This window comes from Pleurodeles waltl, chromosome 12 (assembly GCF_031143425.1).
Source record: "Pleurodeles waltl isolate 20211129_DDA chromosome 12, aPleWal1.hap1.20221129, whole genome shotgun sequence".
Lineage (NCBI taxonomy): Eukaryota > Metazoa > Chordata > Amphibia > Caudata > Salamandridae > Pleurodeles > Pleurodeles waltl.
Genome location: NC_090451.1, coordinates 265,336,195 through 265,362,257, shown reverse-complemented (window position 1 = coordinate 265,362,257; position 26,063 = coordinate 265,336,195). Strand labels below are relative to the sequence as shown.

At 42.9% G+C, this 26,063-nt stretch overlaps 1 protein-coding gene across 1 annotated transcript in view; it reads right to left on the bottom strand.

Annotated features, from left to right (window-relative positions):
* Positions 1 to 26,063, bottom strand: part of TENT4B (terminal nucleotidyltransferase 4B) — a 320,397-nt gene that overhangs the window by 219,020 nt on the left and 75,314 nt on the right. The window contains exons 2-3 of the mRNA XM_069218695.1: positions 17,980 to 18,103; positions 12,539 to 12,585 (exon numbers count right to left, since the gene is read on the bottom strand). Coding sequence (XP_069074796.1) covers positions 12,539 to 12,585; positions 17,980 to 18,103 — 171 coding nt within the window. The remainder of the gene's footprint in view (positions 1 to 12,538; positions 12,586 to 17,979; positions 18,104 to 26,063) is intronic.

The following is a 26,063-nucleotide window of genomic DNA, read 5'->3' as shown; positions in this document are numbered from 1 at the left end:
CCTTCTAAACAGGGTTGGATGCTGTGGCGGCTGGGGAAGGTTGCTGGTTGAAGGGGGGGGGGGGGGGGGGTGAACTGGGAAGATCTTTGGCCTTGGTTCCCACAACACTTCTTGGAGCTGCATCTGCTGCAACTAACAGCCTAGGAAGCCTGTTGTCTTGGTTGCTCTGCTGGAAAGGACATGGCCAATAGCCCCTACAATAGCCAGGGAAAGAGCGAAAGAGTGTGGCTGGTGTGGGGGCCATGGTGAGCCCTAAAGACTAGGCAGTGACCCTACATTTGTTGAAGCGCTCAAGGACAGAGTCAGCTGTGTTGCCCCAAAGGTGGGCACCATCAAAGGGCATTTCCATAAGCAGGCCTAGAAAAAATAATAATAATAATAATGCTAAACATGCAGGTTAAGTAACTTGAATAATCTACTCAATCACAACCGTAATGTACTTGACCCGTGAAAAGGTCTCCAAATAGTGTGAACCTAAAGCAAATATTTTAGTTTACAGTCTCACCCTTTTCTTCATTTTCACATACAAGTGTACCTTAATTTATGTGAGCGCAGCAATTCTGCTCTCTGAGTAAGAAGACTAAACATTAGCTCCATGTATAAAAAGAATTTAGCCCACATATAGGGAACACATGATCCATTACTTGCCTCAATTTACTAATAGCATTGCTACCAGGGCAGGAGTGCTCCTAGGTTTATGTGTAAACACTCACTTCTAATAAATATATTAATAAAGACCGAATGTTTTCAGGAAATGTTTAAAAACCTTCCCACTAACTTGCAACTTTACTGATCAAACTATATAGTGTCTTAATCTGTGAAAATCGGGTTTCAGAAAACATATCTATTCTTTGCACATCACCAAGCAGTGTTCTGTTTTGTTTTCATCCTATTAAAATATTTTTTCATCATATAGAAGTACAAACAATGGGCTTCACAATTTCTGAAATATATTTTGAAATGATTGTACAGTTGACTTAGCTATTTAAATGTTGTGCGATAGGGAAAAAGAAAATCCTGGAACTTTGCAGTCAGAATGAAAATTAATTGTAAAACAAACTGACTTTTGACCTCCATCTCTGAACACAGAGCAAAAGTGACCAGAACAAGATTTAAAGGAACCTTTATTGCTCCTTTACTTTCTAACTGAACAGAACACCTGCTCTTTGTCAACTTGCCAGAAGGTGAGAGTAGGTCCTACAAATAGCTCAACCTGATAAAATATGACTGAGTGAGTGGATTTTTCAAGGCCTGACAAGGGATGCCTGGTAATACCCAGAAAAGCCAGGGGACCTCAGACAGGTGTGGCAGTGGAGTGCCACACATGAGGCTATGGCCCTGGCCTACGAGTCGTATCCAACCAGCATATGAAGGCGAACTTTGCTGAGCCCCTGCCTTGGCAATAGCCTGGTTCAGGATTGCCTGGGCCTCCTCCACAACCGTCAACCGCTACCGAGTACCACATAGTGTGGCAATATCAGACCAAGAGGCCCGCATAGGACATCCAAGACTGCTTCATTGAAGGGCAGTAGGGGCTGTGGTGGGATCTACCAAGCTGAAGCACCCCCGTCAGGACATTAGCCTTGGCTTCCGCAGAAGGCAACTAAAGGTTGAGGATCTCTGCCACCCTTCTCACTGCCACAGCAAAAGATGCTCTGTTCTTTGTAGCCACACTAGGACGAGAGACTAGCTAGGCCAATGTCTGGTGTGGTATCCAAGTCACTGGCTCTGCCAGTTCCTCTCCCCAGTTATCTAACTGGGCCAAAGTGTCTTCATGAGGGGGTCAGGGTTACCATACGTTTACAAAGATCTACACCAGTCAAAATCTCCACAGGGCCTGTCAAGGAATGGAGGCACTGTCTTAGACTCTTACAGACAGGGGGGTCCAGACAGCTTGTCTGAGTCAGGAATGACTATCAAACCTCGATGAAGGTTGTGAATTCATAACCTGAGTTGGTATGGAAACACAAAAGGATCCAGAGTGCCCTTACCGGCCTAGAGGGCAAACCTGGCACACCTTCCAGACCAATGGGGCCCAAAGGCACCCCACAGAAGCCCATACGTTTAAATACGAGGTGCATGGTCTCATAAAATGCTGTAAGTTAGGTGGGGGGGGTCACACCAGCTCCAGGAAATTCAAAGAGCTGCAGTGCAGACCTCCTTGAATTTCTGAGTGGCGCGCGGGAGCAGGTTCTCAACTTGGGGAATGGTTCTCGCACCTTGTACGATGTCTAGGACTGGCACGTTAAGTCGAAAAAAGATTCGACCTCCTTGACTTCTGGTGATTGAGGGACTTAACTGACTATGAATCAGAGTGAGATGACAACCGACAGGAGTGACTCCTTGAGCAGGCTCAGGACCTTCCATGCATAAGGAGCTGGAGCGGTGCAGAGACTACCGATGTCGGGCCTACCAAGAACTTAGTCTCTCACTCCCAAATAGCCTTCGGATTCGTGGTGCAGCAGGCACAACAGTTCCTAGAGTTGTGGTCTAACTCCAGGCACCACAGACAAACTAGATAAGGGTCAGTGATAGACATGGGGATGAATGAATGCATAGGATGTGACCCAGAGCACCAGTAAACTGAGTGGCTAAGGTATTTCCCCCCTTTTCTTTCACTTGTTGAGGGCACCTACAGCATCCGATTATCGTAAACCCCTTTGTCAAGTTTACCCTGCTAGGTGCCCTCTGGTGGTCATTGTTGATGATTTTTGGGTTGCTTCCCGAGCGGCTTATTGCAGAACGCTGCTCATTTATTCCTTGCTAGCTGCATCAAATATGGTTGACCTGTTGGTTACACCAAGGAGAGATAGTTCCCTATGAGGATCGATTTGTCCCATCTGGAGTCATACGTAACTCCAGGGGGACTCTCACCATTGCTAATTATTTGTGCTCAGTCCCGATGATGATCCTCGATTGATATAAGGGTTGAAATGCTGTCAACCCTTTTCGGTTTGAGAGGAATTTTCACTGACTGACCCTTGGGGTCAGAAATCAGTTGGTTTAAAAATTTAGGACCATAAATCTTTATTCTAGAATCTGTACCCCCAAATTGAGCCTCTCCGCCATTCTATTGTTACTGTGATCACTTTTTACCTTTGCAGCTGTTTATCAATGAACTTTTCAGCTCTGTGTTCTCGCATCACACTGAGCACTTATCACAATGGTTTTATGCAGATATATACTGCATCCGATTATAAATGACACAAATAATTTTTTCATTGTATAAGTGTGGTATTTTGGTCATGTCCTACATTGTTTATTTTCTAACTGACCCTTCGGGCGTTATGCAATACACTGATAAGGTACTGTTAAGTTAAAATACTATACATGCTCTCAAATTATACCTAATCGGACAGTGCTGCGTTAAAAAAACATCTGCCTGGGATAGGCCCCACAGGGTTTAAATCCTACTGGATTTTTAGGAGACAATCCTAGTACACTGAAAGCACAATGCACAGAAAAGATTGACAGACTGTTGAAAAAGTAGTCAAAAACTGAGCAGGGCAGCTCTTCTGGATCCACACTGATGGTGCGAAAAGAAAAACTGATGTCAGCCTGCTGGTATGGCATCTATATAGGGACTGTGCACAACATCTGGTGCAAACGACACCCAGAACGCTGACGCAGACCTGTTCAACACCATCTACCGGCATGCAGGGGTACCGCAAGATTTTCCTGATCCAGTTTGATGCTTTAGGAATATTCTAAGGGAATAACTCTGTGACTAGAGGGCTCTATGAAATACTCTGGTACTGTTGCAGCACAGATGCTCAGGCTTAGGATGGGAATATGTACTTCTCCAGCCTGCCAGGCATCCATCGTATCTCTGTAACAGAGACAAAAAGGTAGCAGCATGCAAATGGGCAAATTCACACAATGTCAAACTCTGATGTTGATTAAATGAGCATGATTAAGCTGTGTAATAACAGCTGTTACTGCATAAGCAGCAGGAAAGAAATTTGCAGTCTAACTATATCAACGACTATCATCATGGCATGCAAATACAATATTTGAAGGGAAGATTTTTTTATTAGTTTTGATACTGAAAACTGTTGTTTTTCATGAGAGATTACACCTCCTTAGTCCCTTCTTAATCAGCAAACAACCACTTGCTAACATTTTTCACATACTAAAGTGAATATCTATGGAAACTGCAATCTAAACACAAGGCAGCGGTTAGTGCGTTATGCAGCCTGTTTCCAGCTAAATGTGTGGTTTGGTGTCACGTAAAAGTCGAATTATCCTTTACTATCATAAAGATTGCATGCAACTTTACAATAGGTATATGTAAGGAAATGCCTCCTTGGCATGGTTACCCCCTGACTTTTTGCCTTTGCGGATGCTACGTTTTTGATTTGAAGGTCTGCTGAGGCCTGCTAACCAGGCCCCAGCACCAGTGTTCTTTCCCTAACCTGTACTTTTGTTTTCACAATTGGCACACCTTGGCATCCAGGTAAGTCCCTTGGAACTGGTACCCCTGGTACCAAGGGCCCTGATGCCAGGGAAGGTCTCTAAGGGCTGCAGCATATCTTATGCCACCCTGGGGACCCCTCACTCAGCACAGACACACTGCTTGCCAGCTTGTGTGTGCTGGTGAGGACAAAACGAGTAAGTCGACATGGCACTCCCCTCAGGGTGCCATGCCAACCTCACACTGCCTATGCAGTATAGATAAGTCACCCCTCTAGCAGGCCTTACAGCCCTAAGGCAGGGTGCACTATACCATAGGTGAGGGCACCAGTGCATGAGCACTGTGCCCCTACAGTGTCTAAGCAAAACCTTAGACATTGTAAGTGCAGGGTAGCCATAAGAGTATATGGTCTGGGAGTCTGTCAAACATGAATTCCACAGCACCATAATGGCTACACTGAAAACTGTGAAGTTTGGTATCAAACTTCTCAGCACAATAAATGCACACTGATGCCAGTGTATATTTTATTGTAACATACACCCCAGAGGGCACCTTAGAGGTGCCCCCTGAAACCTTAACCGACTATCTGTGTAGGCTGACTGGTTTTAGCAGCCTGCCACACTAGAAACATGTTGCTGGCCACATGGGGAGAGTGCCTTTGTCACTCTGTGGCTAGTAACAAAGCCTGCACTGGGTGGAGATGCTTATCACCTCCCCCTGCAGGAACTGTAACACCTGGCGGTGAGCCTCAAAGGCTCACCCCCTTTGTTACAGCACCACAGGGCACTCCAGCTAGTGGAGTTGCCCGCCCACTCCGGCCACAGCCCCACTTTTGGCGGCAAGGCCAGAGGAGATAATGAGAAAAACAAGGAGGAGTCAATGGCCAGTCAGGACAGCCCCTAAGGTGTCCTGAGCTGAGGTGAGACTGACTTTTAGAAATCCTCCATCTTGCAGATGGAGGATTCCCCCAATAGGGATAGGAATGTGACCCCCTCCCCTTGGGAGAAGGCACAAAGAGGGTGTACCCACCCTCAGGGCTAGTAGCCATTGGCTACTAACCCCCCAGACCTAAACACGCCCTTAAATTTAGTATTTAAGGGCTCCCCAGAACCTAGGAACTCAGATTCCTGCAACCTAAGAAGAAGAGGACTGCTAAGCTGAAAAACCCTGCAGAGAAGACGGAGACACCAACTGCTTTGGCCCCAGCTCTACCGGCCTGTCTCCCCCCTTCTAAAGACACTGCTCCAGCGTCGCTTTCCCCAGGGACCAGCGACCTTTGAATCCTCAGAGGACTGCCCTGCTCTAGAAGGACCAAGAAATCCCGAGGACAGCGGCTCTGTTCACCCAAGACTGCAACTTTGTAACAAAGGAGCAACTTTAAAACAACTTGCGTTTCCCGCTGGAAGCGTGAGACTTGGCACTCTGTTCTCCACAAATCGAGCCGGGGGTGTCGGGTGCAATCACTTCAGGGAGGACTCCACGGCGACTGCGAGACCGTGAGTAGCCAGAGTTGCCCCCCCTGGACCCACACAGCGACACCTGCAGAGGGAATCCCGAGGCTCCCCCTGACCGCGACTGCCTGCTTCTAAGAACCCGACGCCTGGTATGGTCACTGCACCCGCAGCCCCCAGGACCTGAAGGATCCGACCTCCAGTGCAGGAGCGACCCCCAGGTGGCCCTCTCCCTTGCCCAGGTGGTGGATACCCAGAGTAGCCCCCCCCCCCTTGCCTGCATCGCTGAAGAGACCCCTTGGTCTCCCATTGATTTCAATGACAAACCTGATGCTTGTCTGCACACTGCACCCGGCTGCTGAGGGTGTACTTTCTGTGTGGACTGGTGTGTCCCCCCAGTGCCCTACAAAACCCCCCCTGGTCTGCACTCAGACGACGCGGGTACTTAACTGCTGGAAGACTAGAACCGGGGTACCCCCTTCTCCATTGAAGCCTATGCGTTTTGGGCACCATTTTCACCTCTGCACCTGACCGGCCCTGAGCTGCTGGTGTGGTAACTTTGGGGTTGCTCTGAACTCCAAACGGTGGGCTACCTTGGACCCAAACTTGAACCCCGTAGGTGGTTTACTTACCTGCAAAAACTAACAAACACTTACCTCCCCCAGGAACTGTTGAAAACTGCACTGTCTAGTTTTAAAATAGCTGTATGTCATTTATGTGAAAACTGGATATGCTATTTTGCTAATTCAAAGTTCCTAAAGTACCTACCTGAAATACCTTTCATTTGAAGTATTACTTGTAAATCTTGAACCTGTGGTTCTTAAAATAAACTAAGAAAATATATTTTTCTATACAAAAACCTACTGGCCTGGAATTGTCTGAGTGTGTGTTCCTCATTTATTGCCTGTGTGTGTGTACAACAAATGCTTAACACTACTTCTTTGATAAGCCTACTGCTCGACCACACTACCACAAACTAGAGCATTAGTAGTGACTAGGATGTAGAATGGCAGAAGAGGAGGAAAGCAGGAGAATGAAGACAAATGGAGAAATTGAAACCGAGTAAGAGAGTGGACTCAGAGATTGACAGCAGTTGTTACCGCAGAGGTCCTCCAATCTCAACACCTTTCTCATCTGGGCACCATTAATTTGATAATAGTTTAGGAACATAGTGTTTTCAAATAGTATGGATGATATGTAGCACTAAATAAAAATCAAGTTAAGTCAAATTTGTTACTGTTATTAAAGCCCTGCTTTGGAGATCTAGGTTGCCTAATCGGAAGGTCACAAGTTGTGGGTTAATGCATCTACCTCAGATATATGCGCTATGAAGCATATCTGCCCTCGCCATACTCAGCACCCCTTCCAAGCCCCATACATGAAGGCCACCATCTTCCATACCATTTTGCATCCCTAAGACTGCCATTCTCTGCAACACCCACACCCACCACCCATCCCCAGTCCTAAAGCCTAGAACCGCCCACTTCCGCATTATCTCAACCCTAAGCATTAAGGCCACCCATCGCTGTAGTCCTTCCCAGCCCTAAGACCACCATTCTCTGTATCAATTAGAAACTTTGCCAATGCACAATATCAGACTACTGGGAAACCAACAGGATAATAAAGAAATATGCCACAGTCCTTTATTAAAAAAGTTGACACACAGGTCTCGGTTAGCCTCAGAACTTTGCTAATGTGTTGTGCAAATGCACTGAATACTACATCGTGAATGAATGTCACATGGAAATGGCACTGCCTTAATTATTTTATCACGCTCTTTGCCTGACTGATGTAGGATAAAAAGTCACGCACCAAGTGCCTTCCACATTACTTTGTGCTACAAACCACGTTAATAGGTGAAGATTTGTATTATACAAATATACATTTGCTCTCAAATTTACTTGCCTACGTTGTTTTGTTTAATAGTGTGAAAAGCTATAAAAATTGAATGAAACGGGCAGTATAAATTTATGCCTTCCTCAAAACTGTGGTCAGAGTGCTTGGGACCGGACTATAAAACAGGATTAGACTTATGCTTGTTTAAAATTCTGCATGTTTAACTCCGTGAACTGGCATGGCAGGATGGATAAAAAATAAAAATAAAAAAAACACACACACAGGGTTAAAATATCAGGCAGTTCATAAAATAGAAGATTTAAACAGATTTGACAATGCTATCACTCAGATTATTGTATTTATTTTTTATTTAAAGAGTTTTCTGGATTGCGATCATGACTTAAGAGTATCCGTGCTGCTGTACAGGGTACTTGTTTCACTATAACAAAGAACTTCTGCGACTACATACAGTCACTTGTTTCATGACTACAACAGTCTGTGGTGTATCAGTGCGTGGTCTTGAAGATTGTTTAGATATTCCAAGTGTTGACCAAAGAAGCAGCAGATGTTGCCAGGCATCATTTCATAGTAGAAGAGAGGCTACCTTGATGAGAATACCAAACTGAATACGTGTTAACAGGTGTAGCTAGAACCAGGTATGAAGTGTTGAATTCTCCTGTGGTGCTGTCAGTGCTGGATCGTTATGATTTGGGCTTGAGTCAGGCCATTGGTGGTTCAGCCGATCTGCTAAGTGGGCATATATTCTTAGGTGTCTGGGACACTCTTGTGCAGGTTGCACTGGAGGTTGTGGAGCCCTGTAAGTGTGGTCTGCCCTGTTATTGTGCCTCCCCTGGCATGGACGGTTGTGGTGTGTTCTTGATGTACAGAATTTCGTCCTCAATATTGCTTTTTACCTCCTTCTTGAAAATAGTGGTTAATTGATTGGTGTACAATTCTGGTGGTAAAGAGATCTAAATTATGGGGGCAGAAAAGCTTTGAGCACAAGTACTGCTTTTCTGGAATTTTGGGGGTCTGAATAGGAGGAACCCTGCACTGCTTTAAGTGGCTGCCTCCCAAGGTGGTGAGGGAGCATGATTGATATTCTGCTGTGTCGAAATGTACCACCTTATGTGTCAGGCATGCAATTATGGGCAAAATTCTGGCTTTGATGTAAAGCCATTAGAGGGATACTAGGGAGGGTGTGATGAGAGCATGATTTTTTTTTTTTTTTTTTTTGAGACTGCGCGGTTTTGTGTTTGCATGTTCAGGTTTTTGTTTAGTGTGATCCTTAGGTATTTAGTGGAGTCAAAGACTACTGGCTTTGACTGGATTGTGTTTTAGGTGGTGTAGCCAATCATGAATTGAGGGGAGTTGTGGAGCGAGTACATGAGAAGGCATTCAGTCTTCAGGACATTCCGTTTGAGGTGGTTCCAGTTAAGCCAGGTTTGGATCGTGTTCAAAGTATTGTTGAAGCGGATAATGCTCTCTAGGCAGGAGATTTTGAGGTACAGTTGTAGGTCATTTGCATACATATGGTATGCAAGCTTGGAGTGTTGAAGTATTGTAGTCAGTGTTTCCTTGTATTTGGTTCCTTCTATTCGTAGGAAAGGGTGAGCAAGAGGATGAAGCCTTGGGATACTCCCTGCCTAACCCATGCTGGTTTTGATTGAGAATCCTCTAGTTTAATAAGTTGGGACTGGTTGTGAAGATATGAGGAGAACATTGAGCACCTTACCCACCAGACAGATTTTGTCTTCAGGATTTGTTTGAGTGCAGCATAGTTGACTGTGTTGAAGACCAAGAACAGGTCTAGTAGAAACAGAAGGCACAATGTTTTGGTCCAGGATTTTGAGCACGTCATCAATGATGTGTATTATGGCCTTTTCTGTGCTGAAGCCCGGTTTGAATCAGAACTGAAGTTGTTGAGTAGCTCAATTTTTTATAATGTGTTGCCAGTGTTAGTTTAGGACACATTTTTCCAGGACTTCGGCTGGAAAGGGAGGGTTTGTCCCTCTATGAAAGTTATTTGTCCATCTTAAGACAGTCCAGTATCACACCATGAGTCAGGGAGGTATTTAATGTCACTATCCAGAGCAGTACAAGGAAATGGCGGAGATCTTTGGTGAGTACTGTAGATATTGGGTCGGTCACGTGTGATGTGGGCTTAAGTACCATTAGGATCTTTCTGATGTCCTCTTCACTGACATATACATTCACTCCACCCTGTGTAATTCTTCAGCCTGTGGAGAGGGCGGGGTTTTGGGTGGGTGATTGGACCTTCTTCTTTCCACTGTGCTCTAGTGGAGCTCAGGACATGTCTACTGTCGAAGCACATTTTCCTTTTAGCTTGTCTGAGATAAAGTCTTCAAACATACTTATCTTCCCTTCAAAGACAAATAACTTTTCACAGGTTTCAGGCGAGAGTTCATTATTTGATAATATAGAAAAGTGTGATTGGTCCGTTGCTTGCTTTATCTAGTTGTGATCTTCAGAATACAGCTTTTGTCTTAATAGGTTCCTGAAGAAGTTTCTCATTTCTCAGCGTTGAATTAAACAGAGAGGATGAGTCTTGTCTCCATCTTCTGTTGGTCTAAGTTCCCTCCTTTCGTGGTTGAGGATTTGTTTGCACCAGAGGCAAGACCATTTGGTTTTGTCGTTTGAAATGTCTCAGTGGAAGGATGTCAATAATGTCAGTCATGTTGTGGATGTAGTGGTATGTTAGATGTTGGGCGAACTGCATCTCAGTCTGGGGGGAGAGATGCTGGGGAGGGAGGAGATTTTGTTAGCAAAGTGCACCTAGTTCTGACTTGTTAATCTGTTTAGTCTCTCATATCCAGCATTTCTGCTTAGTGGTAGATCTTTAGTTGTATGAGGTTGAAGAGGACTGGGGCATGATCCAACCAGTCCACTGTTACGGCTCAGCACTTCCCCTCCCTTTGGTTATGATGCAGTCTAACACTGCCCCTTCTTCATGAGTAGGTGGTTTGCAGGCTTGTTGGAGACCATGATTCGTAACAGTATCCCTGCTTGTGCGTCACCTTCATCGATCTAGTTTGTCAAGGAAGGAATAACCCCGCCATGGATGGCCCAAAAACTGAAATAATTACCACCAAATACACCATGTGTGGGACCAAAATACTTGACGGCAGTAGAATAGGATAAAGCCAGGAGCCACCCAGCACACTTGCTGGTACATACAAAAATAAACAGCGTGCACATACACAAACATACTCTGTCTCGTTCTTACAGTGTAGTCCTTTTCTGGAAGTTTGTATCTCCTTTATACAGAGGAGACATAATCCCTCTCTCTCTCTGATGCCCCGTCATAACGGGCGAGTCCTTGTCTCCCAAAATGGGCAATGGTTAAAAATCACAATTCCTGGTCGAACAGACATGAACAGGACCATGTGAATAAAAAAAAAAACAAAAAAAAACAAAAGGCACTGCTATAACGATCTCTTACTGGTGGGGTACAGCACCATGACTAAAGTCACTTTCAAATCATTTAGGTCAGCTGCGCCTGACCATTTTATATCATACAACGCTACGTGGTGTATCACTAGAGCAGGGTCATGGGGTCCCAGATTAAGGCACTGACGTAGGGATCTACATTACTAAACCTAAAATACATACAACTAGAATATTTTTTCATAAAGTGAGAGATTCTCCTTAATCCGTAGTGATTCCTATTTAGTTCTGAATAAAGTAAGTTATTTCGTAACATTACAGGGGGCTTTTTTCGTTCATTACAATTGATGAAGTTTAAAAGAACTCTAATGCTTCATTAAAAGTGCTTCAAACATGCAATAAATGTGCAGTAACTGGAACGGTGCACAACTGTCGCATTAATCCGATTTAAAGAAATGAGGTAGTGGCATATTTTAGAAACGAGGTAATATGTGCTATGTATAGAAAAAAACTATAAAAGTGTAATGTCAGTTTAAGGCTGTTACCGCCTTCACACAACCATGGAGGAGATGTAGCAAATGCGAGTCTAGGGATTATACATCAATGAACGGGAACGGTAAACAGGAGAGCTGCCCCACAACTTAACTTTGGTATTGCAACTACTTCTTTGGGCGTATTATCACACATTTACGGCGCACCTCCAAATGAACGCCCAACTAATTAAGTCTAAGGTCACTTAATTTTAAGGCAACAGTAAAAAGCTGAACCTATAGAGTGCACCGCTTTTTTAAATCTCCAGCATTCATCTTCAAGAGGGCAAAACACCTTTAAATTGAAGCAAGCAGTAGCAAGGGTGCCAAGGGTCTTAATGCAACTGCCCCACAGTTGAGTAACGGTAGATGCTATGCCTGCAGTACTGTTGGACACGTATACCCTTGTGCCTCGGTGCCACTGCACCTACTACACCACTGTAGCTAGCTACTGGTCGAAAGAAAGGTTGGATGCAAGGAAATTGGTAAACAGACTACTGAAAACACACAAGTAGTATTAAGATTTTTCACAGTATAAAAAAGAAGCACTATCAAAGCACTAGTGAATGAGGCAGAATACCATTTAAAAAAAAAGCCCAGGCAAACGACAGTTAATAGTGGAGACTGAGACTGTACAAAGGGGCGGGTTATTCAGTCCGAAATAGGTATGCTGGAGAGACTTGTTTATATAATTAAAAACAGTCTTACTACCATTCTTATACATTACCATAAGAGAGTATTAAGGAAAGTTACAGTTAAACTCTTGAATTGGCGGATTTTCAAGCTCTATCGAGCGCACATACAAGAATCATAGAACTCAATGCTTCTATAAAGCAGTTTTTACGGCGTCAATCAACGTTATTTATTTATTTATTTTTTTAAAAGGAAAATTTGCTAACCTTGTTGGTAAATAGAGTCCAGTTTTAAAGCTCCCAAATATTTTCACCTAGAACACAAACACAAATAAAAGAAAACGTTACATCTGATCAGCACACGCGTTAAAGGCAGACTGATCTAGAAAGACAGAATGTCTTTTTAAAATCAACCATTGTTAATGAAGCAGAGAGCTGCAGAATAACATTTTTTCAGAGACGTTGTTTGTAAGTAGGAACGCCATTTTCTAGTAGATTTGTGCTTCCAAAAATTAGGAATTATGACCGCCTACACGTACTTGGTTATAATTGAGAAATAAACATTTTTTTACCAGCTTCCTTGGGATTTTGTGAAATACAGTACAGTGCAGTGGATATAACTTTCGATATAGCTATTTCGAACCACCATAGTTCAGGTACTTTGCAGCATGACCTAGTACTTACATACGTATGTAAGTAAATGTATTTAAGTAAATTCTGCCATGTCAATGCGAATTTAAATAATACGACCAAAAACAAACGGAGTTTGAGAAAAAGCGCGAGAACGATGTGTTTCGCGGTAATAATGTGTAGTTTGCCTGCGAGCAAGCCGTGACGCAGGTTTTTTGCTAGTGATAAATAAATGATTAGACCTACGATTAGAGTCCGATACAAATGGATATGGAGCAATGAACACAAAGTTCTGATACTGAAAGTAATGCAGGGAAGCAATGCAAAATGGCCCACGTAACTTTAATATACATAAGAGCTAACTGAACAAAAGATATTTTCTGCCTCCTCGGAATCTTCTATACCCTATCACTTTTTGCTCTGGGCTAGGAATGCGCTTCTTAAAGCACAACCGGCAGTGTGAGCGCCAAGCATTTACTTGACAGTTCTCAGTTACAGGGAATGCATGTCGGCAAGCACATTCCTCTGTTAGGTAGCACATGTCGCCTCGTCGCTGCCTAAGGCCAAAGTGTGAATCACCTTAGAGAAGAACGACTTCACTGGTTTCTCCATACAACCGCAAAAATATCACCAAGTCTCAGAAATAACCAAATATTTTAAACAGCCATTTAACGACCCCACACCATTTGTTTTTACTTAGACCGTGTTTCTGAATAAGGAAAGCAGATCAACGTTTGTACCCAGTGGCCCTACCTGTGATATACAGTGCAATAAAATATTTTCAATAGTATAACATTTAGCTAAAAGTCATCATTCTGCCAGTTTGAATGGAGAATTCAAATAAATGACTTTAGCTGCATTCCATACAGTCATGCATTTGTGATTCAAGTACATTTATGAAGCAATAACTACTTTTGGCAAACCACATCTGGAATAAACCCTAAACTTCAATACATACCGTTTGAATCAACTCCACTTTCCACCCAGTACAACCACTTCCCCCAACCCACCTCCATGCTCAATTGAGGCTACTGTTTATATGTATTTTAAAAATGTGATTATGCCTCCATAATTGTGTAGATCACACTTTCCACAAAAAAGACATTTTTAGGTCGATCACAGCAGCGCAGAAGCGCTGCTTTTCCGACGTGTTGGTATGTATCTGGGCTTTTAACCACACCCACCGCACGGCCCTCAATATCACTCGTTCATGGGTTTGCCTTTCAAAAAACCTTTGCTTTCGTTGGCAAATGCTTTACGTTTGCCCCTCCTTGGGGCGGTTTTGTAACGGCTTTGGCCATCGACAAAGTTACATGGATAATGGCACTTTTGCCAAAAACTGACCGAGCAAACTACTTTTTCCTTTTGTGTCTCTCCTTCGTGCTCACACTTATGGTGGCAGTGTTGACGTTTTGAATTGACTTGTTTAGGTCTACTGTTTTACATTTATTTTCAGTTTGTGTAGAAGTGCAGTTAGGAATTTACAATGCTAACAGCTCTAACTCGAGCGAACGCGAGACTCATTGCATTGCAAATGCTTGTTTGTTTTGCTAACAACACTGACGCCAATCCACAAATGTCAATGAAAACTTTCCCAGAAAATACTAGGCTGACTTGGGTTTTTGGCTTGGTAAGTTTTATGCAGATCCTTCTGGCAGGGGCAAAAAAAAGGCAGGGGGCAGGTATAAGAAAGTAACTTTTCCCTTTTTTAGCTCCCATTGGAAGTTGCTGACAGCTACAGACAGTCTGAACGGAATTACACCAAAGTTGGCATGAAAGTGAGAGGCACCCCAACTAAGTTTCATGGGCTGGTTAGTATTAGAAAGCAGGAAACCACTTGCCTTCTTTTCTCTAAGAATGACTTTAATCAGGGAAATAGTGGCCCATAAAGCAGTGTCAGCCGGTATGCTATGCAGGATAGTATAATCAATGGTGCTAAAAGACCAAGAGAGCTCTAAAAAGATCAGGAAGCCTAAGCCAACACGGATGACCAGTTTATAAAGCAAGTTAAGTAAGAAAATTATATGTTAACAGATTAATAAAATGTATATAAATAAAGTGGCTAAAACCACAACTGACAATTTCAAAACGCATTATAAGTGTCAAGGAATTTGAAACTGGGGGCTACAAATTGAATTAGTATCCTCAGATTGATTCATGGGAGCACTGCAGATACATTAAACAGAATACAGTATGGGCGATGTGTGGTTTCAACTGGATTCAGAAAAGCCCCAACTTTCCCATTAACATTATTTTTTTTACATTTATATTTGTTTGCAAATTAAATAAGATGTGTTTTTGGGTGTGTGTTTGATGAGTGCTTGTTTCTGTATTTTTTGTGTAACGTTCTGGGATTCAAATCATCAACAAAGTTAGGTCGAGGTCACTGGCTTCCAGTAATGACTAAGTGTGGGGTCCCTAGATTCCAACAATAATTCTGTTGGGGGGGCGGGGGGGGGGGGTCCCTGGCATCCAGTAATGATAACGTGGGGGTCCACAGAAGTCAAAAGGTTGGGAACCAGTGGCCTAGGAGAACCATGAGAAGATGGCATCTAGAAGATATAAAAAAGGTTGCAGCGCTGCCAGACTAGTTATCAAGACTAGTCTGAAAAGGATGCTGAATCGCTGTTAACACATAATAGCAGAATAAGGAGAGCAGTGAATAATCTAGTCCCTAGGTATTATTGAACAGAAACAGAGGAGTTAAAATTAATGGGAACTCGGCTCTGTTAACTAGAAAGCAGCTGATATAAATATTATTCTGTGGAGGCAAGAAATTTGCCTCTACAACTGTTATTGTAAGAAAGCTATTAAAATTACTAAACACCTCCTATTACGCAGACAGAATTCTAGAACTCCCAACATGCCAAAAACCTGCTTCCACGTTAAAAAGGAATTTGGAGTTGCCTCAGGTCGGCAAGGAGTGATTTATTCAGAAGAAAGTTGTTCAAAAACTTTAATCTATGAAGGTTGAGACTGAAGTCTCTTTGGCAGAAATAGGCTGTATCCTATGAGGCGCCGAGTTGCCAAGCTAAGACTTTTGGATACTTTAGTGAGCTTAGATTGGATACTTGACTAACTCCAATACGTGAAAGAAGACCATTCAGTTCTAGAAAGGATAATTCTTGTGGCAAACATTTCTAAGGAATTAATGTTAAGTTGCACTGATCTGATGGAAATTAGTCATAACTCAATTAAGAGTCTTGCCCAAAAGACCTAAAAATGAACAGTGTGTGCCTGAATTTAACAAACCTAACTTAAGTACGAATGGTCTGGTAAGATAAAGGCCAGGATCTCAACTCCCTTATGTTGCAATGTTATTGTAGCGTCCGGTCTTCAACCAGATTTCTGAGTCTGTTGAAGAACAAAGATTAAATCATCCTACCCGTTTCGGTTTCAGAGCAGGCAGTAGAACTAAATCTGAGGTCACTACAATGATAGATGATTTTTGACATTATGCAAACTGCAATACATCCACAGCAGAAATCTTATTTCACCTACCTGATGCCTCTGATACCGTGGACCACGAGGCACTACAAAAGTGCTTGCCTTACTGTGGTATCTCAGGAGTGGCATTAAATTAGCGTTGCAGCTTTCTGACAGAAAGTTTCAGATATAACTTAGTACTTATCTGTTGAGTTTAAAGCCCTTAATCTGTGGACTACCTCAAGTAGCCTATGCTGCACCTTTGGTCCAGCTGACTCAAACTAGACTCAGGGCACTCAGGTTCGCAGATGAAACCCAGATCCTTTTTTGTGGTGGACAGTGAGTCCGAAAAAAACTACCACTCTACAGAACTGCTTGAACAAGGTTCACAAATTGATGGACCAAAATCATTTAAAGCTGAATGGAAGAAAAATGGAGAACCTTGCTCCCTTTCACCGCTCTATTTAGAACCAAGCTTTGTTCTTTGAGGCAAAAACAAATCCTGTAAAAAAATCTAGACATGTGTAAAAAAATAAAAATAAAAAAAATCCCTTGTAATGAAATATCCATTTTCTTCTCTAGACTGAACAGACATACTTGGTTACTATAAAAAAATATATATATATATATATATATATATATATATATATATATATCTTCAGTTCAGCAAAGGGTCCAAATTGTCAATACAGCTATTTCTGATAGATGGGACGACTGTATCCCAGGCTATCTAGAATCGTCAAATGTTTACAAATGGTTCAACATGCAGCAGCCAGAAAAATATTAAAAGATTGTTAAATTCAATTTAATCTTGAGCGCACTAGATAATTTCCATTCAGTTCAGAAAAGGATCAATTTCAAAGTTTTGTGCCTGGTTAATAAAGCCCTGTATGGATGAAAACACAGCCCTCTAACAAGGCGTTTCCCTGTTTACTCTCCAAAAAGCAATTTGAGATTGAAACAGATATTACTGGTAATTATGGTAGATCAATGCTAGAAAGCAGATCTTTCACAGTAGATGATGCTTAACTGTGAGATACTCTCCCATCCCTAATTAAAACCAAAACATCATTAACATAAATGTAGGAAGCTGAATGGGACTTTGTTGAATGGGTTCTGGCTTATTTGTGCATTTTCAGTTGTTAATGTGAGGTCTGTGTTTTTTTTCCCCATTGACGAGGTACCTTTGGGTGTTTGCTAATACTTTTAAAAACTGCAATTAAATTCATTCAAACAGAGCCAACTTATTAGAGCAGTCAGAATTTGTGAATTGAGGTCCAAAAGTAGAAAGAGTTGATCCAACAAAAAGTATAGCTAACGACCTTCTGCTTGTATGGTTAATAGTGATCTACTATATGAATCAAATAATTGTAATATAATTCTTAAGTATTATTAGCTCAATCTTTAATTACTAAGCTTGAAGCAAAGCTATTTCCAATGTGGAACAACAGAGAAAAAGGATACCAAAAAATCTGCTAGCAGAAAACGTCAAACCAATCTAACCCAGTGTTGAGGGTGCCAGGATAATGCATACTCCAAAAGAGAAAAGATGGAGATACTTAATTATGAACCGTCAAATCAGTTTTATCTTTCAAGTCAGTTATAAGTGAAATCTTTGTTAAAGCAGTTCAAATTCTGAAATGTCTACTCACTTCAGCACTGGGCCACAGCTCTTTAACTACATGTTCTATCCGGTTCACCACTTCCAGTCTCATCTTCTCTTCCTCAGGTCTTGGGGACATGTATTTGTAGAAATCAATAATTTCTTCATGGAGGCTAAAGAAAACACAACAGGTTATTAAACAATTAAATGTGAATATTGATTTCCTAATCGAAGTAGGGGTAATCTGGGAAGTTAGTGACATATACTGAGAAACAATGGGATTTCTTTAAAAAGAAAAAATGGTAAACAAAACTCATGCACAGAAGTTAACAGACAGCAACTTATTGTGTATTCTGACCACCGAAAAACATGGCAAGTTAAAAGGCAATTGCTAAAAAAATAGATGGTGTTTTCAAGGGGGGGTCTCAAATCAAATGCGCAGACAGACATGCTCATAGTGACAGTTTTCCATGTGAAACTTAACATAAAAAATATCAAATACATACTTTAGCAATCAGAGTAACATAATGAAACAGGCCCTACCACAAAGAGGTGTTCCATATTGAATATTGTTATGTTGAGCAAGCTTTGCTTAGTCACAGACCTATAGGTATCAAGATATCAACCATAAACACTTAAGGCATGTTGTTTAGCATACATTACAGGTCACAACACAGTGTTGGAAGGAGGATCATTTAAGAATCAAGGTAGAGCTCTAGAGCCCTTAGTATTCTCCAGGGTTACCAGGACCAGCTTTGCCTGTTAATGGCACCATAAGAATACAATAATAGTGTTACTAACTGTAGGTTTCTCCAAAAGAACCCTAACTCAATCTCAATGTATCCTGTTTCCAAAATACCGACTCTGTTACTACAACATGAACACTCAATCTCTCCTGACTAAAAAGGCCAACTCTTTTAAGAATTAAGACATGTATCATAAATCTTCCAGGTATAAACAGAACAAAGCTTGTCAAAGAATGTTCAAATTAACGCCATCTTGAAGTTTCTAGACTTCTTACCAACAAGTTAAGTTTAAAAGGGATATTTGTTCCAAGACCCCAACAAAAAATGGTAAAATGATGTTCCTAGAAACCTTAGACAAGGGTGCAGAGTTTAATAAAATATCTACTTGTCCATTGGACCAGCTGTTTCATAAATCTACCTGTCTTGTTAAAAAATAAATAAAAAAATCTACGTGCCCCTTTGGTGCCATGTAGTGTGGCAAACAATTATGGCAGCAATCTTATTATTTAAGAGCTATGGTAGCCTCTCTGATTATACCAGGGCTAATGCTATAGTAGGGCTTGAATGCAGGCGACTTCCTTATTTTGCCACCTTTCAGGGTGTTAGACATACTAGTAAGCTATAGTTACAGGTTTTAAATGCCCTTTTGAGTCTCTGCAAACCTACTAACCTGCATGTTTTAAAGGTTTTCACCAGCTCTTCTCTAATCTTTTCCCATACTGATAAAGGTTGGTAATTTACTCCTGACAAGGGCAGAAGTAAAACATCACCCAGGGTTTGGAAAACAGTGGTTGGAGGAAAAGTGAACTTGTTAACGCTAAACAGATTTTCGCATAAGCAAGTCTGCACATGCATATTTGCTTGTGGTAAAATACAGTCCACAAATATTTTCTAGGAGTACGTTTTCCTGGTCTACTTCTGTAAATTCATGTGAAATTACAAACTACATAAAACTGCACAAATGCAAAGATATATAACAAGGGCTCTCTTTTGCGACTTTCTTTAAGAATTAGACCCCTAGTTAGTTCTAGCATTAACAAAGATTTTTTTATTTTTTATTTTATTCTCTCTTGCTTTCTCTCTGTTTATGCATCTGCTGGGCTTCACTGTGAGTGATAGCAATCTGCTCTTTCACAAGGGGCATACTGTCATACAAAGTAGTTTTGTTCAGTGTCCAGAACTACTGTGGTAATGCTTGTTACAATGGTGAGGGCCCAGCAGCTCCCACAACAACACAATATTACAAAAGCCACATCAAAACAAGACACACATTGACAAAACCCTAAAACTGACAACCAATGTCAAACCTATTGGCCTTGCCAATTGCTTGTTTTTATCATGTTTCCCATAATCTTGTTTGAAACTGATTACAATGAGTTTCCATTATGAATATTTTTTTGAAATACTAAAACGTATTAATACATTTTACTAAGTGATGCTTCAAAGAAATAGTACCTACATTTCACAGTAATTTAGCAAAACATTTGTTTCCTAGTTGCATTTTGTTGTGAACATTTTATTCTGAAAGAATCATCAATCCTGCTTTCAAGCTTCTGCAAATATTTGCATCTAATAAGAGAGCATTCTGGGAGCATTACACATAGCATCATATTGTTAAACTTTGCAAAAGCTTGTGCACATTTACTGGAACCAGAGTCAGTGGTGCAGTTCGATCTTACAACATTTATTTAAAGCACTCACCCTAATAATTGCATTAATGAACTATAACTCAAGTTCAAACAGCGTTACCACATGGACAGAAATATTACCTTAACTGCAGACAATTCCCTGTCCTGCTCCATAGTGTGGTACTGTAAACTGGCAGTCAAGGCGTTTGTACTGCAGGGGTTGGGCCTAGTTGTGCCAGGGACAAAATAAAACATGAAAACATTTTGTCCTTGACACCAAACAATACGTCTTGGGTGTCGTGCTTTAGGATTTCCACACCCTTAATTAGATATATTTAAATACACGATATGACTAATTTGCTTCTACGATTTAGACACTTTTACTACATGTATTCCTATATGCCCAATTTGCAAAGCACAAATGGAAAAGGAAAGACTTAACCATTTGAGTTAAATATGGTGTGCACAGTGTGCTTAGAAGGCTACCTTGCCCACTTTCTAAATGTTCTAAAACCACTGTTTTGCAAATGAACCTAAAAAAATAAGCCTTTAATCGAACAGTCTCTATAGCAGAACAAAAGATTACCTACAGAGTCCTCGGCAATGTACTGCTTTTATGGTTAAAACACCAACATCACAGAGCACCATTGAATATAATGTTCATCTTTGGTCATACATCTCTGTTTCATACCAATTAGGCATAAGTAGAAACCAAAGGCTAATAAAAAACAAGCATTAGAAAAGCCAATCAGTTTCGACTATGCAGGATGTGATGGGTCTGTCAATTTTTTTTTTTTTTTTTTTTTTTTTTTAAAGACACGGGTGCTCATTACGGGTTTGGCGGTCACCCGATTGCCACGGTGCAGGAGGCGGTCGCACCGCTGCAGAAGACCGCCATATTATGACCATGGAGGTGACACCATTGTAACACAGTCAAAGTATCGCCAGTGCGGTCAGACTGCCGCCACCCACGGTAGCCATCTCCAGGCCGGCAGGGACCAATTCACTGCCCACCAAATTACGAGTCAGCGGACCGCCAGGATTTACGAGGCGGTGTGACCGCCATGAAAAGCGTTGCGGAAACTGGTGGTATAAAAGGAGACACTCACCTCCAGGTACACAGACGCCTCTGCGGCCGCCCTGGAATCAGAACTTGAAGTCTACCTACTGCTGTATCTCGTCATCCACCTCGAGGACAGACGAAGACGACAACTGTAAATACCCCCACAAAGCACACACTGGAGGAAAGGGCAGTATAACACACACACAACACACAAACCCGGCACAGACAGCAATAGCCACACACACATGCGAACGCATGTATCAACACACACGTATAGACGCAGGCACACATTAACTACACAAATGCATATGCTAAATACACACACACCATGGCCAACAGACACGTGCCATTCACACAGCACACCGCACACCACCGCCACTTTTGAAACACAACACCCCACAATCACACAACAACACAAACACACAAATTCAGTCAGAAAGGCACATAGAACAACTCTACCCAACACCACATACTGGCAGCAATACGTAGCAACAACACACAATCAAATAAATAGTAAAGACAGCCAAACAAGAACTCAGGTGACACGCCACGTCCAACCAACATACAAAAGTCATCACAGATGAATCACTATACACACGAAGCACACACCACTACCAAACAATGCCACACATAACCATAACAACAAGCACATGGTACAAGTCATCAACCTAGCGCATGCAGCAACACAGATACATCCCATACACATACAACACGAACATCAAAGTAAACAGATGTAAAACAACCATGTTGAAGGAAATACAGGACAATTTTTTTAAACTTGACATTCACATCTATGTGGGCAGATGTATTGAATAATAAAACGTTTCTGAAAACTATGTACAAGTGAGGCCTACTGGCCAGTCCAGAAAATGTCTTAAGTGCCCCAACTTGACTCCTTGGCAGGGAGACATGGCACTTAGGGGCATCACGGGATGGGGCAGGAGCAGGGAACAGGTCAAAACTGGCAAGGAAAACTTGTTTAGGTACACGGGGGCAGATATGTGTGAAAGGTTTAGGAGTGGAGGTAGAGGAAGTGGTTGTAGGAGGTGTTGGTGTGCAACATGGATGCAGGTGTGTGCAATGTGTGCCTGTGTCTGGTGGGTGTGGGTTGGGTGGGTGAGTGAGTGAGTGAGTGAGGGTGTTTTATGTTTTTTGGGAGGAGAGAGGGACGAGATGGGGGGGAGATGGTATGCAAGAAGTGCGAGTGTACGTTGGGATGGTGGCTACAAGTAAGGTGAACATGCATGTCGTTGTGAAGGATGTTGTAGTGAGAGCGTATGTGGTGTGGATGTCTGCAGGTCTGCTCTTGTGGGGTCTGTGGGTATGATAGGACTGGTGGCAGGATCAGGGAATGATGATGTAGTGATAGCAGGTGTAACTGGTGATGTGACTGTGATGGAGGAGGTGGTGGGAAGACAGTGTAGGGAGCGGGTGGTGTTGTGTCTGCGGAGTGTGTTGTCTGTGCGCATGCATGTGGTGTGTCCTGTAGTGCCTGCGTTTGTCTCTGCGCACCTTGTCTGTTGTAGTGGGGGAATGCTCATATGTGTGCTCTGGATGGATGAGGGGAGAGAGGTGCTGGATGGGCACAGGTAGCTGGAGGGGGGGGGGGTGGAAGATGAAGGGACACTGGCTGTTGTCAAAGAGGAGGCAAGGGCCTTAAACTATTTCTGCAAGCCATCCAAGGCACCATGAATGCCTTCCAGGTAGGCATTGGACTGCTGCATCTGGGATGCCAGTCCCTGGATGGCATTCACAATGGTTGACTACCCCACAGAGATGGACCTCAGAAGGTAAATAGCCTCCTCACTGAGGGAAGCAGGGCTGACAGATGCCTGCGGCGAAGGAGACCCCCCCCTTTCCTGGGTGAGCAGGCACAGGCAAACTGGGTGGGAAGCTACAAGGAAAGCGGTGCTGGTAGGAGGAGTGGCAGACAAGGATGTTGCTGGGATGGACCCAGATGGCTCCGCCAGGGAGCTTCCAGCGGAGGAGGAATCCAAAGATGATGTAGCTGTACCAATCTCCCCCAGGATGCTCCCCTAGTCCCTCCATCCCACTGTCCTTCAGCATCTGTGGACTCTGCCTCCTGGGTCCCATGGGCTGCAGCTTCCCCACTCACTGGTGCCCCTTCTCCTTTGCCTGATGATGCACACAAGGTTAGAAGAGGACAGGGTGGGAGGGTGGGAGAGAAAGAAAGGGTCAATACTTACCCATCTAGTACACACACCAACAAGTTATCTACTCCTCCTCTGGCATGGCAAGAAATGGCTATGATACATTGTCCCCAAATATTGTTCATGAAGACAAAACCTAGTATCCAAGCTATTACCTCCCAATTCCAACAAAATGACTAGTTTGGACTTGCTGCAGTCTGTCATCAGTCATTCTACATGGCAAAAACTATCAACATATTCTTGCCAATCTGACACTTTTGACACATTGTTTTTCAAATGTCCTGGATACGTACATTGAACACAAACTATAGGACAGTTTGGTAAAGGACTTATGATGTACAGAAGTCCATTGACAACGCAATGATTTCACAGTAGAAGTTCCCTACTCACAGGACTCATAATCCAATATCAGCCCTAACTAAATGATATTGGCTATCTAAAGCAGACGCAGGGTTAGGGAATTAAGGTGTGGTAATCACTTAACACAGCTGTATGTCTAAATGTAACTGGACAAGGAGGTATAGCACTAATATATATTACTGCTTGCATGGTGTATAAAAACTAACTTACACCACTTGTAAACAGTGGAAGTAACAGCCAGGACTATAATCTCATCTAATGTACAAACACTTCTCATTAGTACCTAAGTAATCAGTCTGACACAATAGGAGCCCATTCAACTGATATTAAACAGTCCGTACTCACCCCCTTGTGGCTGCTGTGCTGCCCTTTAGTGCACATCTAACTCGAGGTAGGCCACTGCCAATATGTGAGCCTTTGGGGTTGGGGGCGGTGGGGGTAGTCTGATAGGTACCCCTCCCTCCTTAGGAGGACGTCCCGAGCTGGGCATCCGCGGTCTTCTTCTGATGGGTGCAGACTTGCATGGGAGACAGACAAAAATATATTCATGTAGAGTTACAGTACACCTACAGCAGTGGCCTATGCACAGCACATGCTCATAGAGTCCACAATACGTCATTATTGTTCATACAACACAACCCCAGCAGTCAATCATGCCATGTCAATAGACACAAACTTTCACTGTCAAACACCACCCTAACTGATACGTATTCCACATTGTACTGACCTGGTTATCTGGAACCCCATAAAACTGTCCATAAAGGGGTAGGATCCATTCTACCAGTTTCTCCAGTTCCTCTGGGGTGAAGGCTGGGGCCATATCTCCTGCAGGACGGGCCATTGTGGCTTCCAGATATATAGCACAGCAGCTCACGCAGTGGAGGTCTTGCTTGCTCGAGTATCACGAGTCAAGTGAGCTGGGCTATAGAAAATGGTGGCCATGGCCGCTGCGGTCACCACCGTCAGTGTTCATCATTGGCCCCAGTTTCCCATAGGCATCAATGTTTTCCAATGAGGAGTTGCACAGCGGTTCCGACCACCTCCCGCCATGATGACTAAAGCCAGAGGAATGAGGTGACTTCCATCTGTCCTCTGCATGCAGGACAGGCAGCTGCAATTTTACATATTTAAGATATCTGTGTCATGCTGGTGCGTCACAGCTTGATGTTAATAACTAGTGGCTTGATGTACGATGTGAACTCATGTGAACTTACTAGTGAAGTGAGTGTCACCTGCCAATATGTCTGATGTATAATTTTTTCATTGTGTAGACATTAGTTAATTTTATCCGACTTAAGGACGAGTTTATTATGTCTGACTTCCATCTCTGTACAGACCCCTTGTGACAACTATAGCAATGGAATTGACTGCCAGGATGTCGCAGTTGTGTAGTTTGTGAATTACTGTTTCCCTGTGTCAGGTTTCAAAAACCTTACATGACTTTTCCTGTTTTCCACTTCTATGGTGTACTTTAGTAACAACATTGTAACAGATGTCCTGAAATTTTTTCTGTCCTATGCCTAGATACGGTTCAATGGGGCAATTGAGAAATACACCGGTCTACAGGCCCTTAGTCGACCTTGCTACCATGGAAGACAGACACACTATACAAATGTATTTTCTGAACCGTCAGACCATCAGGGGAACCAGATCTCCTGCCACCCACAGGTAATCCCTAAGAAATCCCACCAACAGTACATGTGTCTGTCCTGCATTGCCTCGCCTCAGGATCTTTTCAGGTGACAGTGGGACTGGCTGCAGGAATGTCACACCTGATGTTCAGTTTAGTGTTACTGGATGCCTTACTCAAGCATTTGAACACCTACATCAGGTTCCCACAACGTGCTGATCTGTACACTGTGAAGTCTTCCTTTTATGACACTGCACACGTTCCACATGTAATGGCACCATCGCTTTGGTTCCTTCCAGATCCAATAACCGGGTGCCGGGGGGGGGGTCCTAATGATTTGTACCTTTGTGCACATAGGTGACTCCAGCTACCCCCAACCTGCCCTGGCTCCTGACACCAGTGAAGTACCCTATAACAGATGGGGAGGACAGTTACATTGAGGCTCACGGCTGAATGAGGCGTGTAATCGAGAGGACATTTGGGCTACTCAAAGCAAGATTCAGATGCCTACATGTGTCCGGTTGTGCCCTACAGT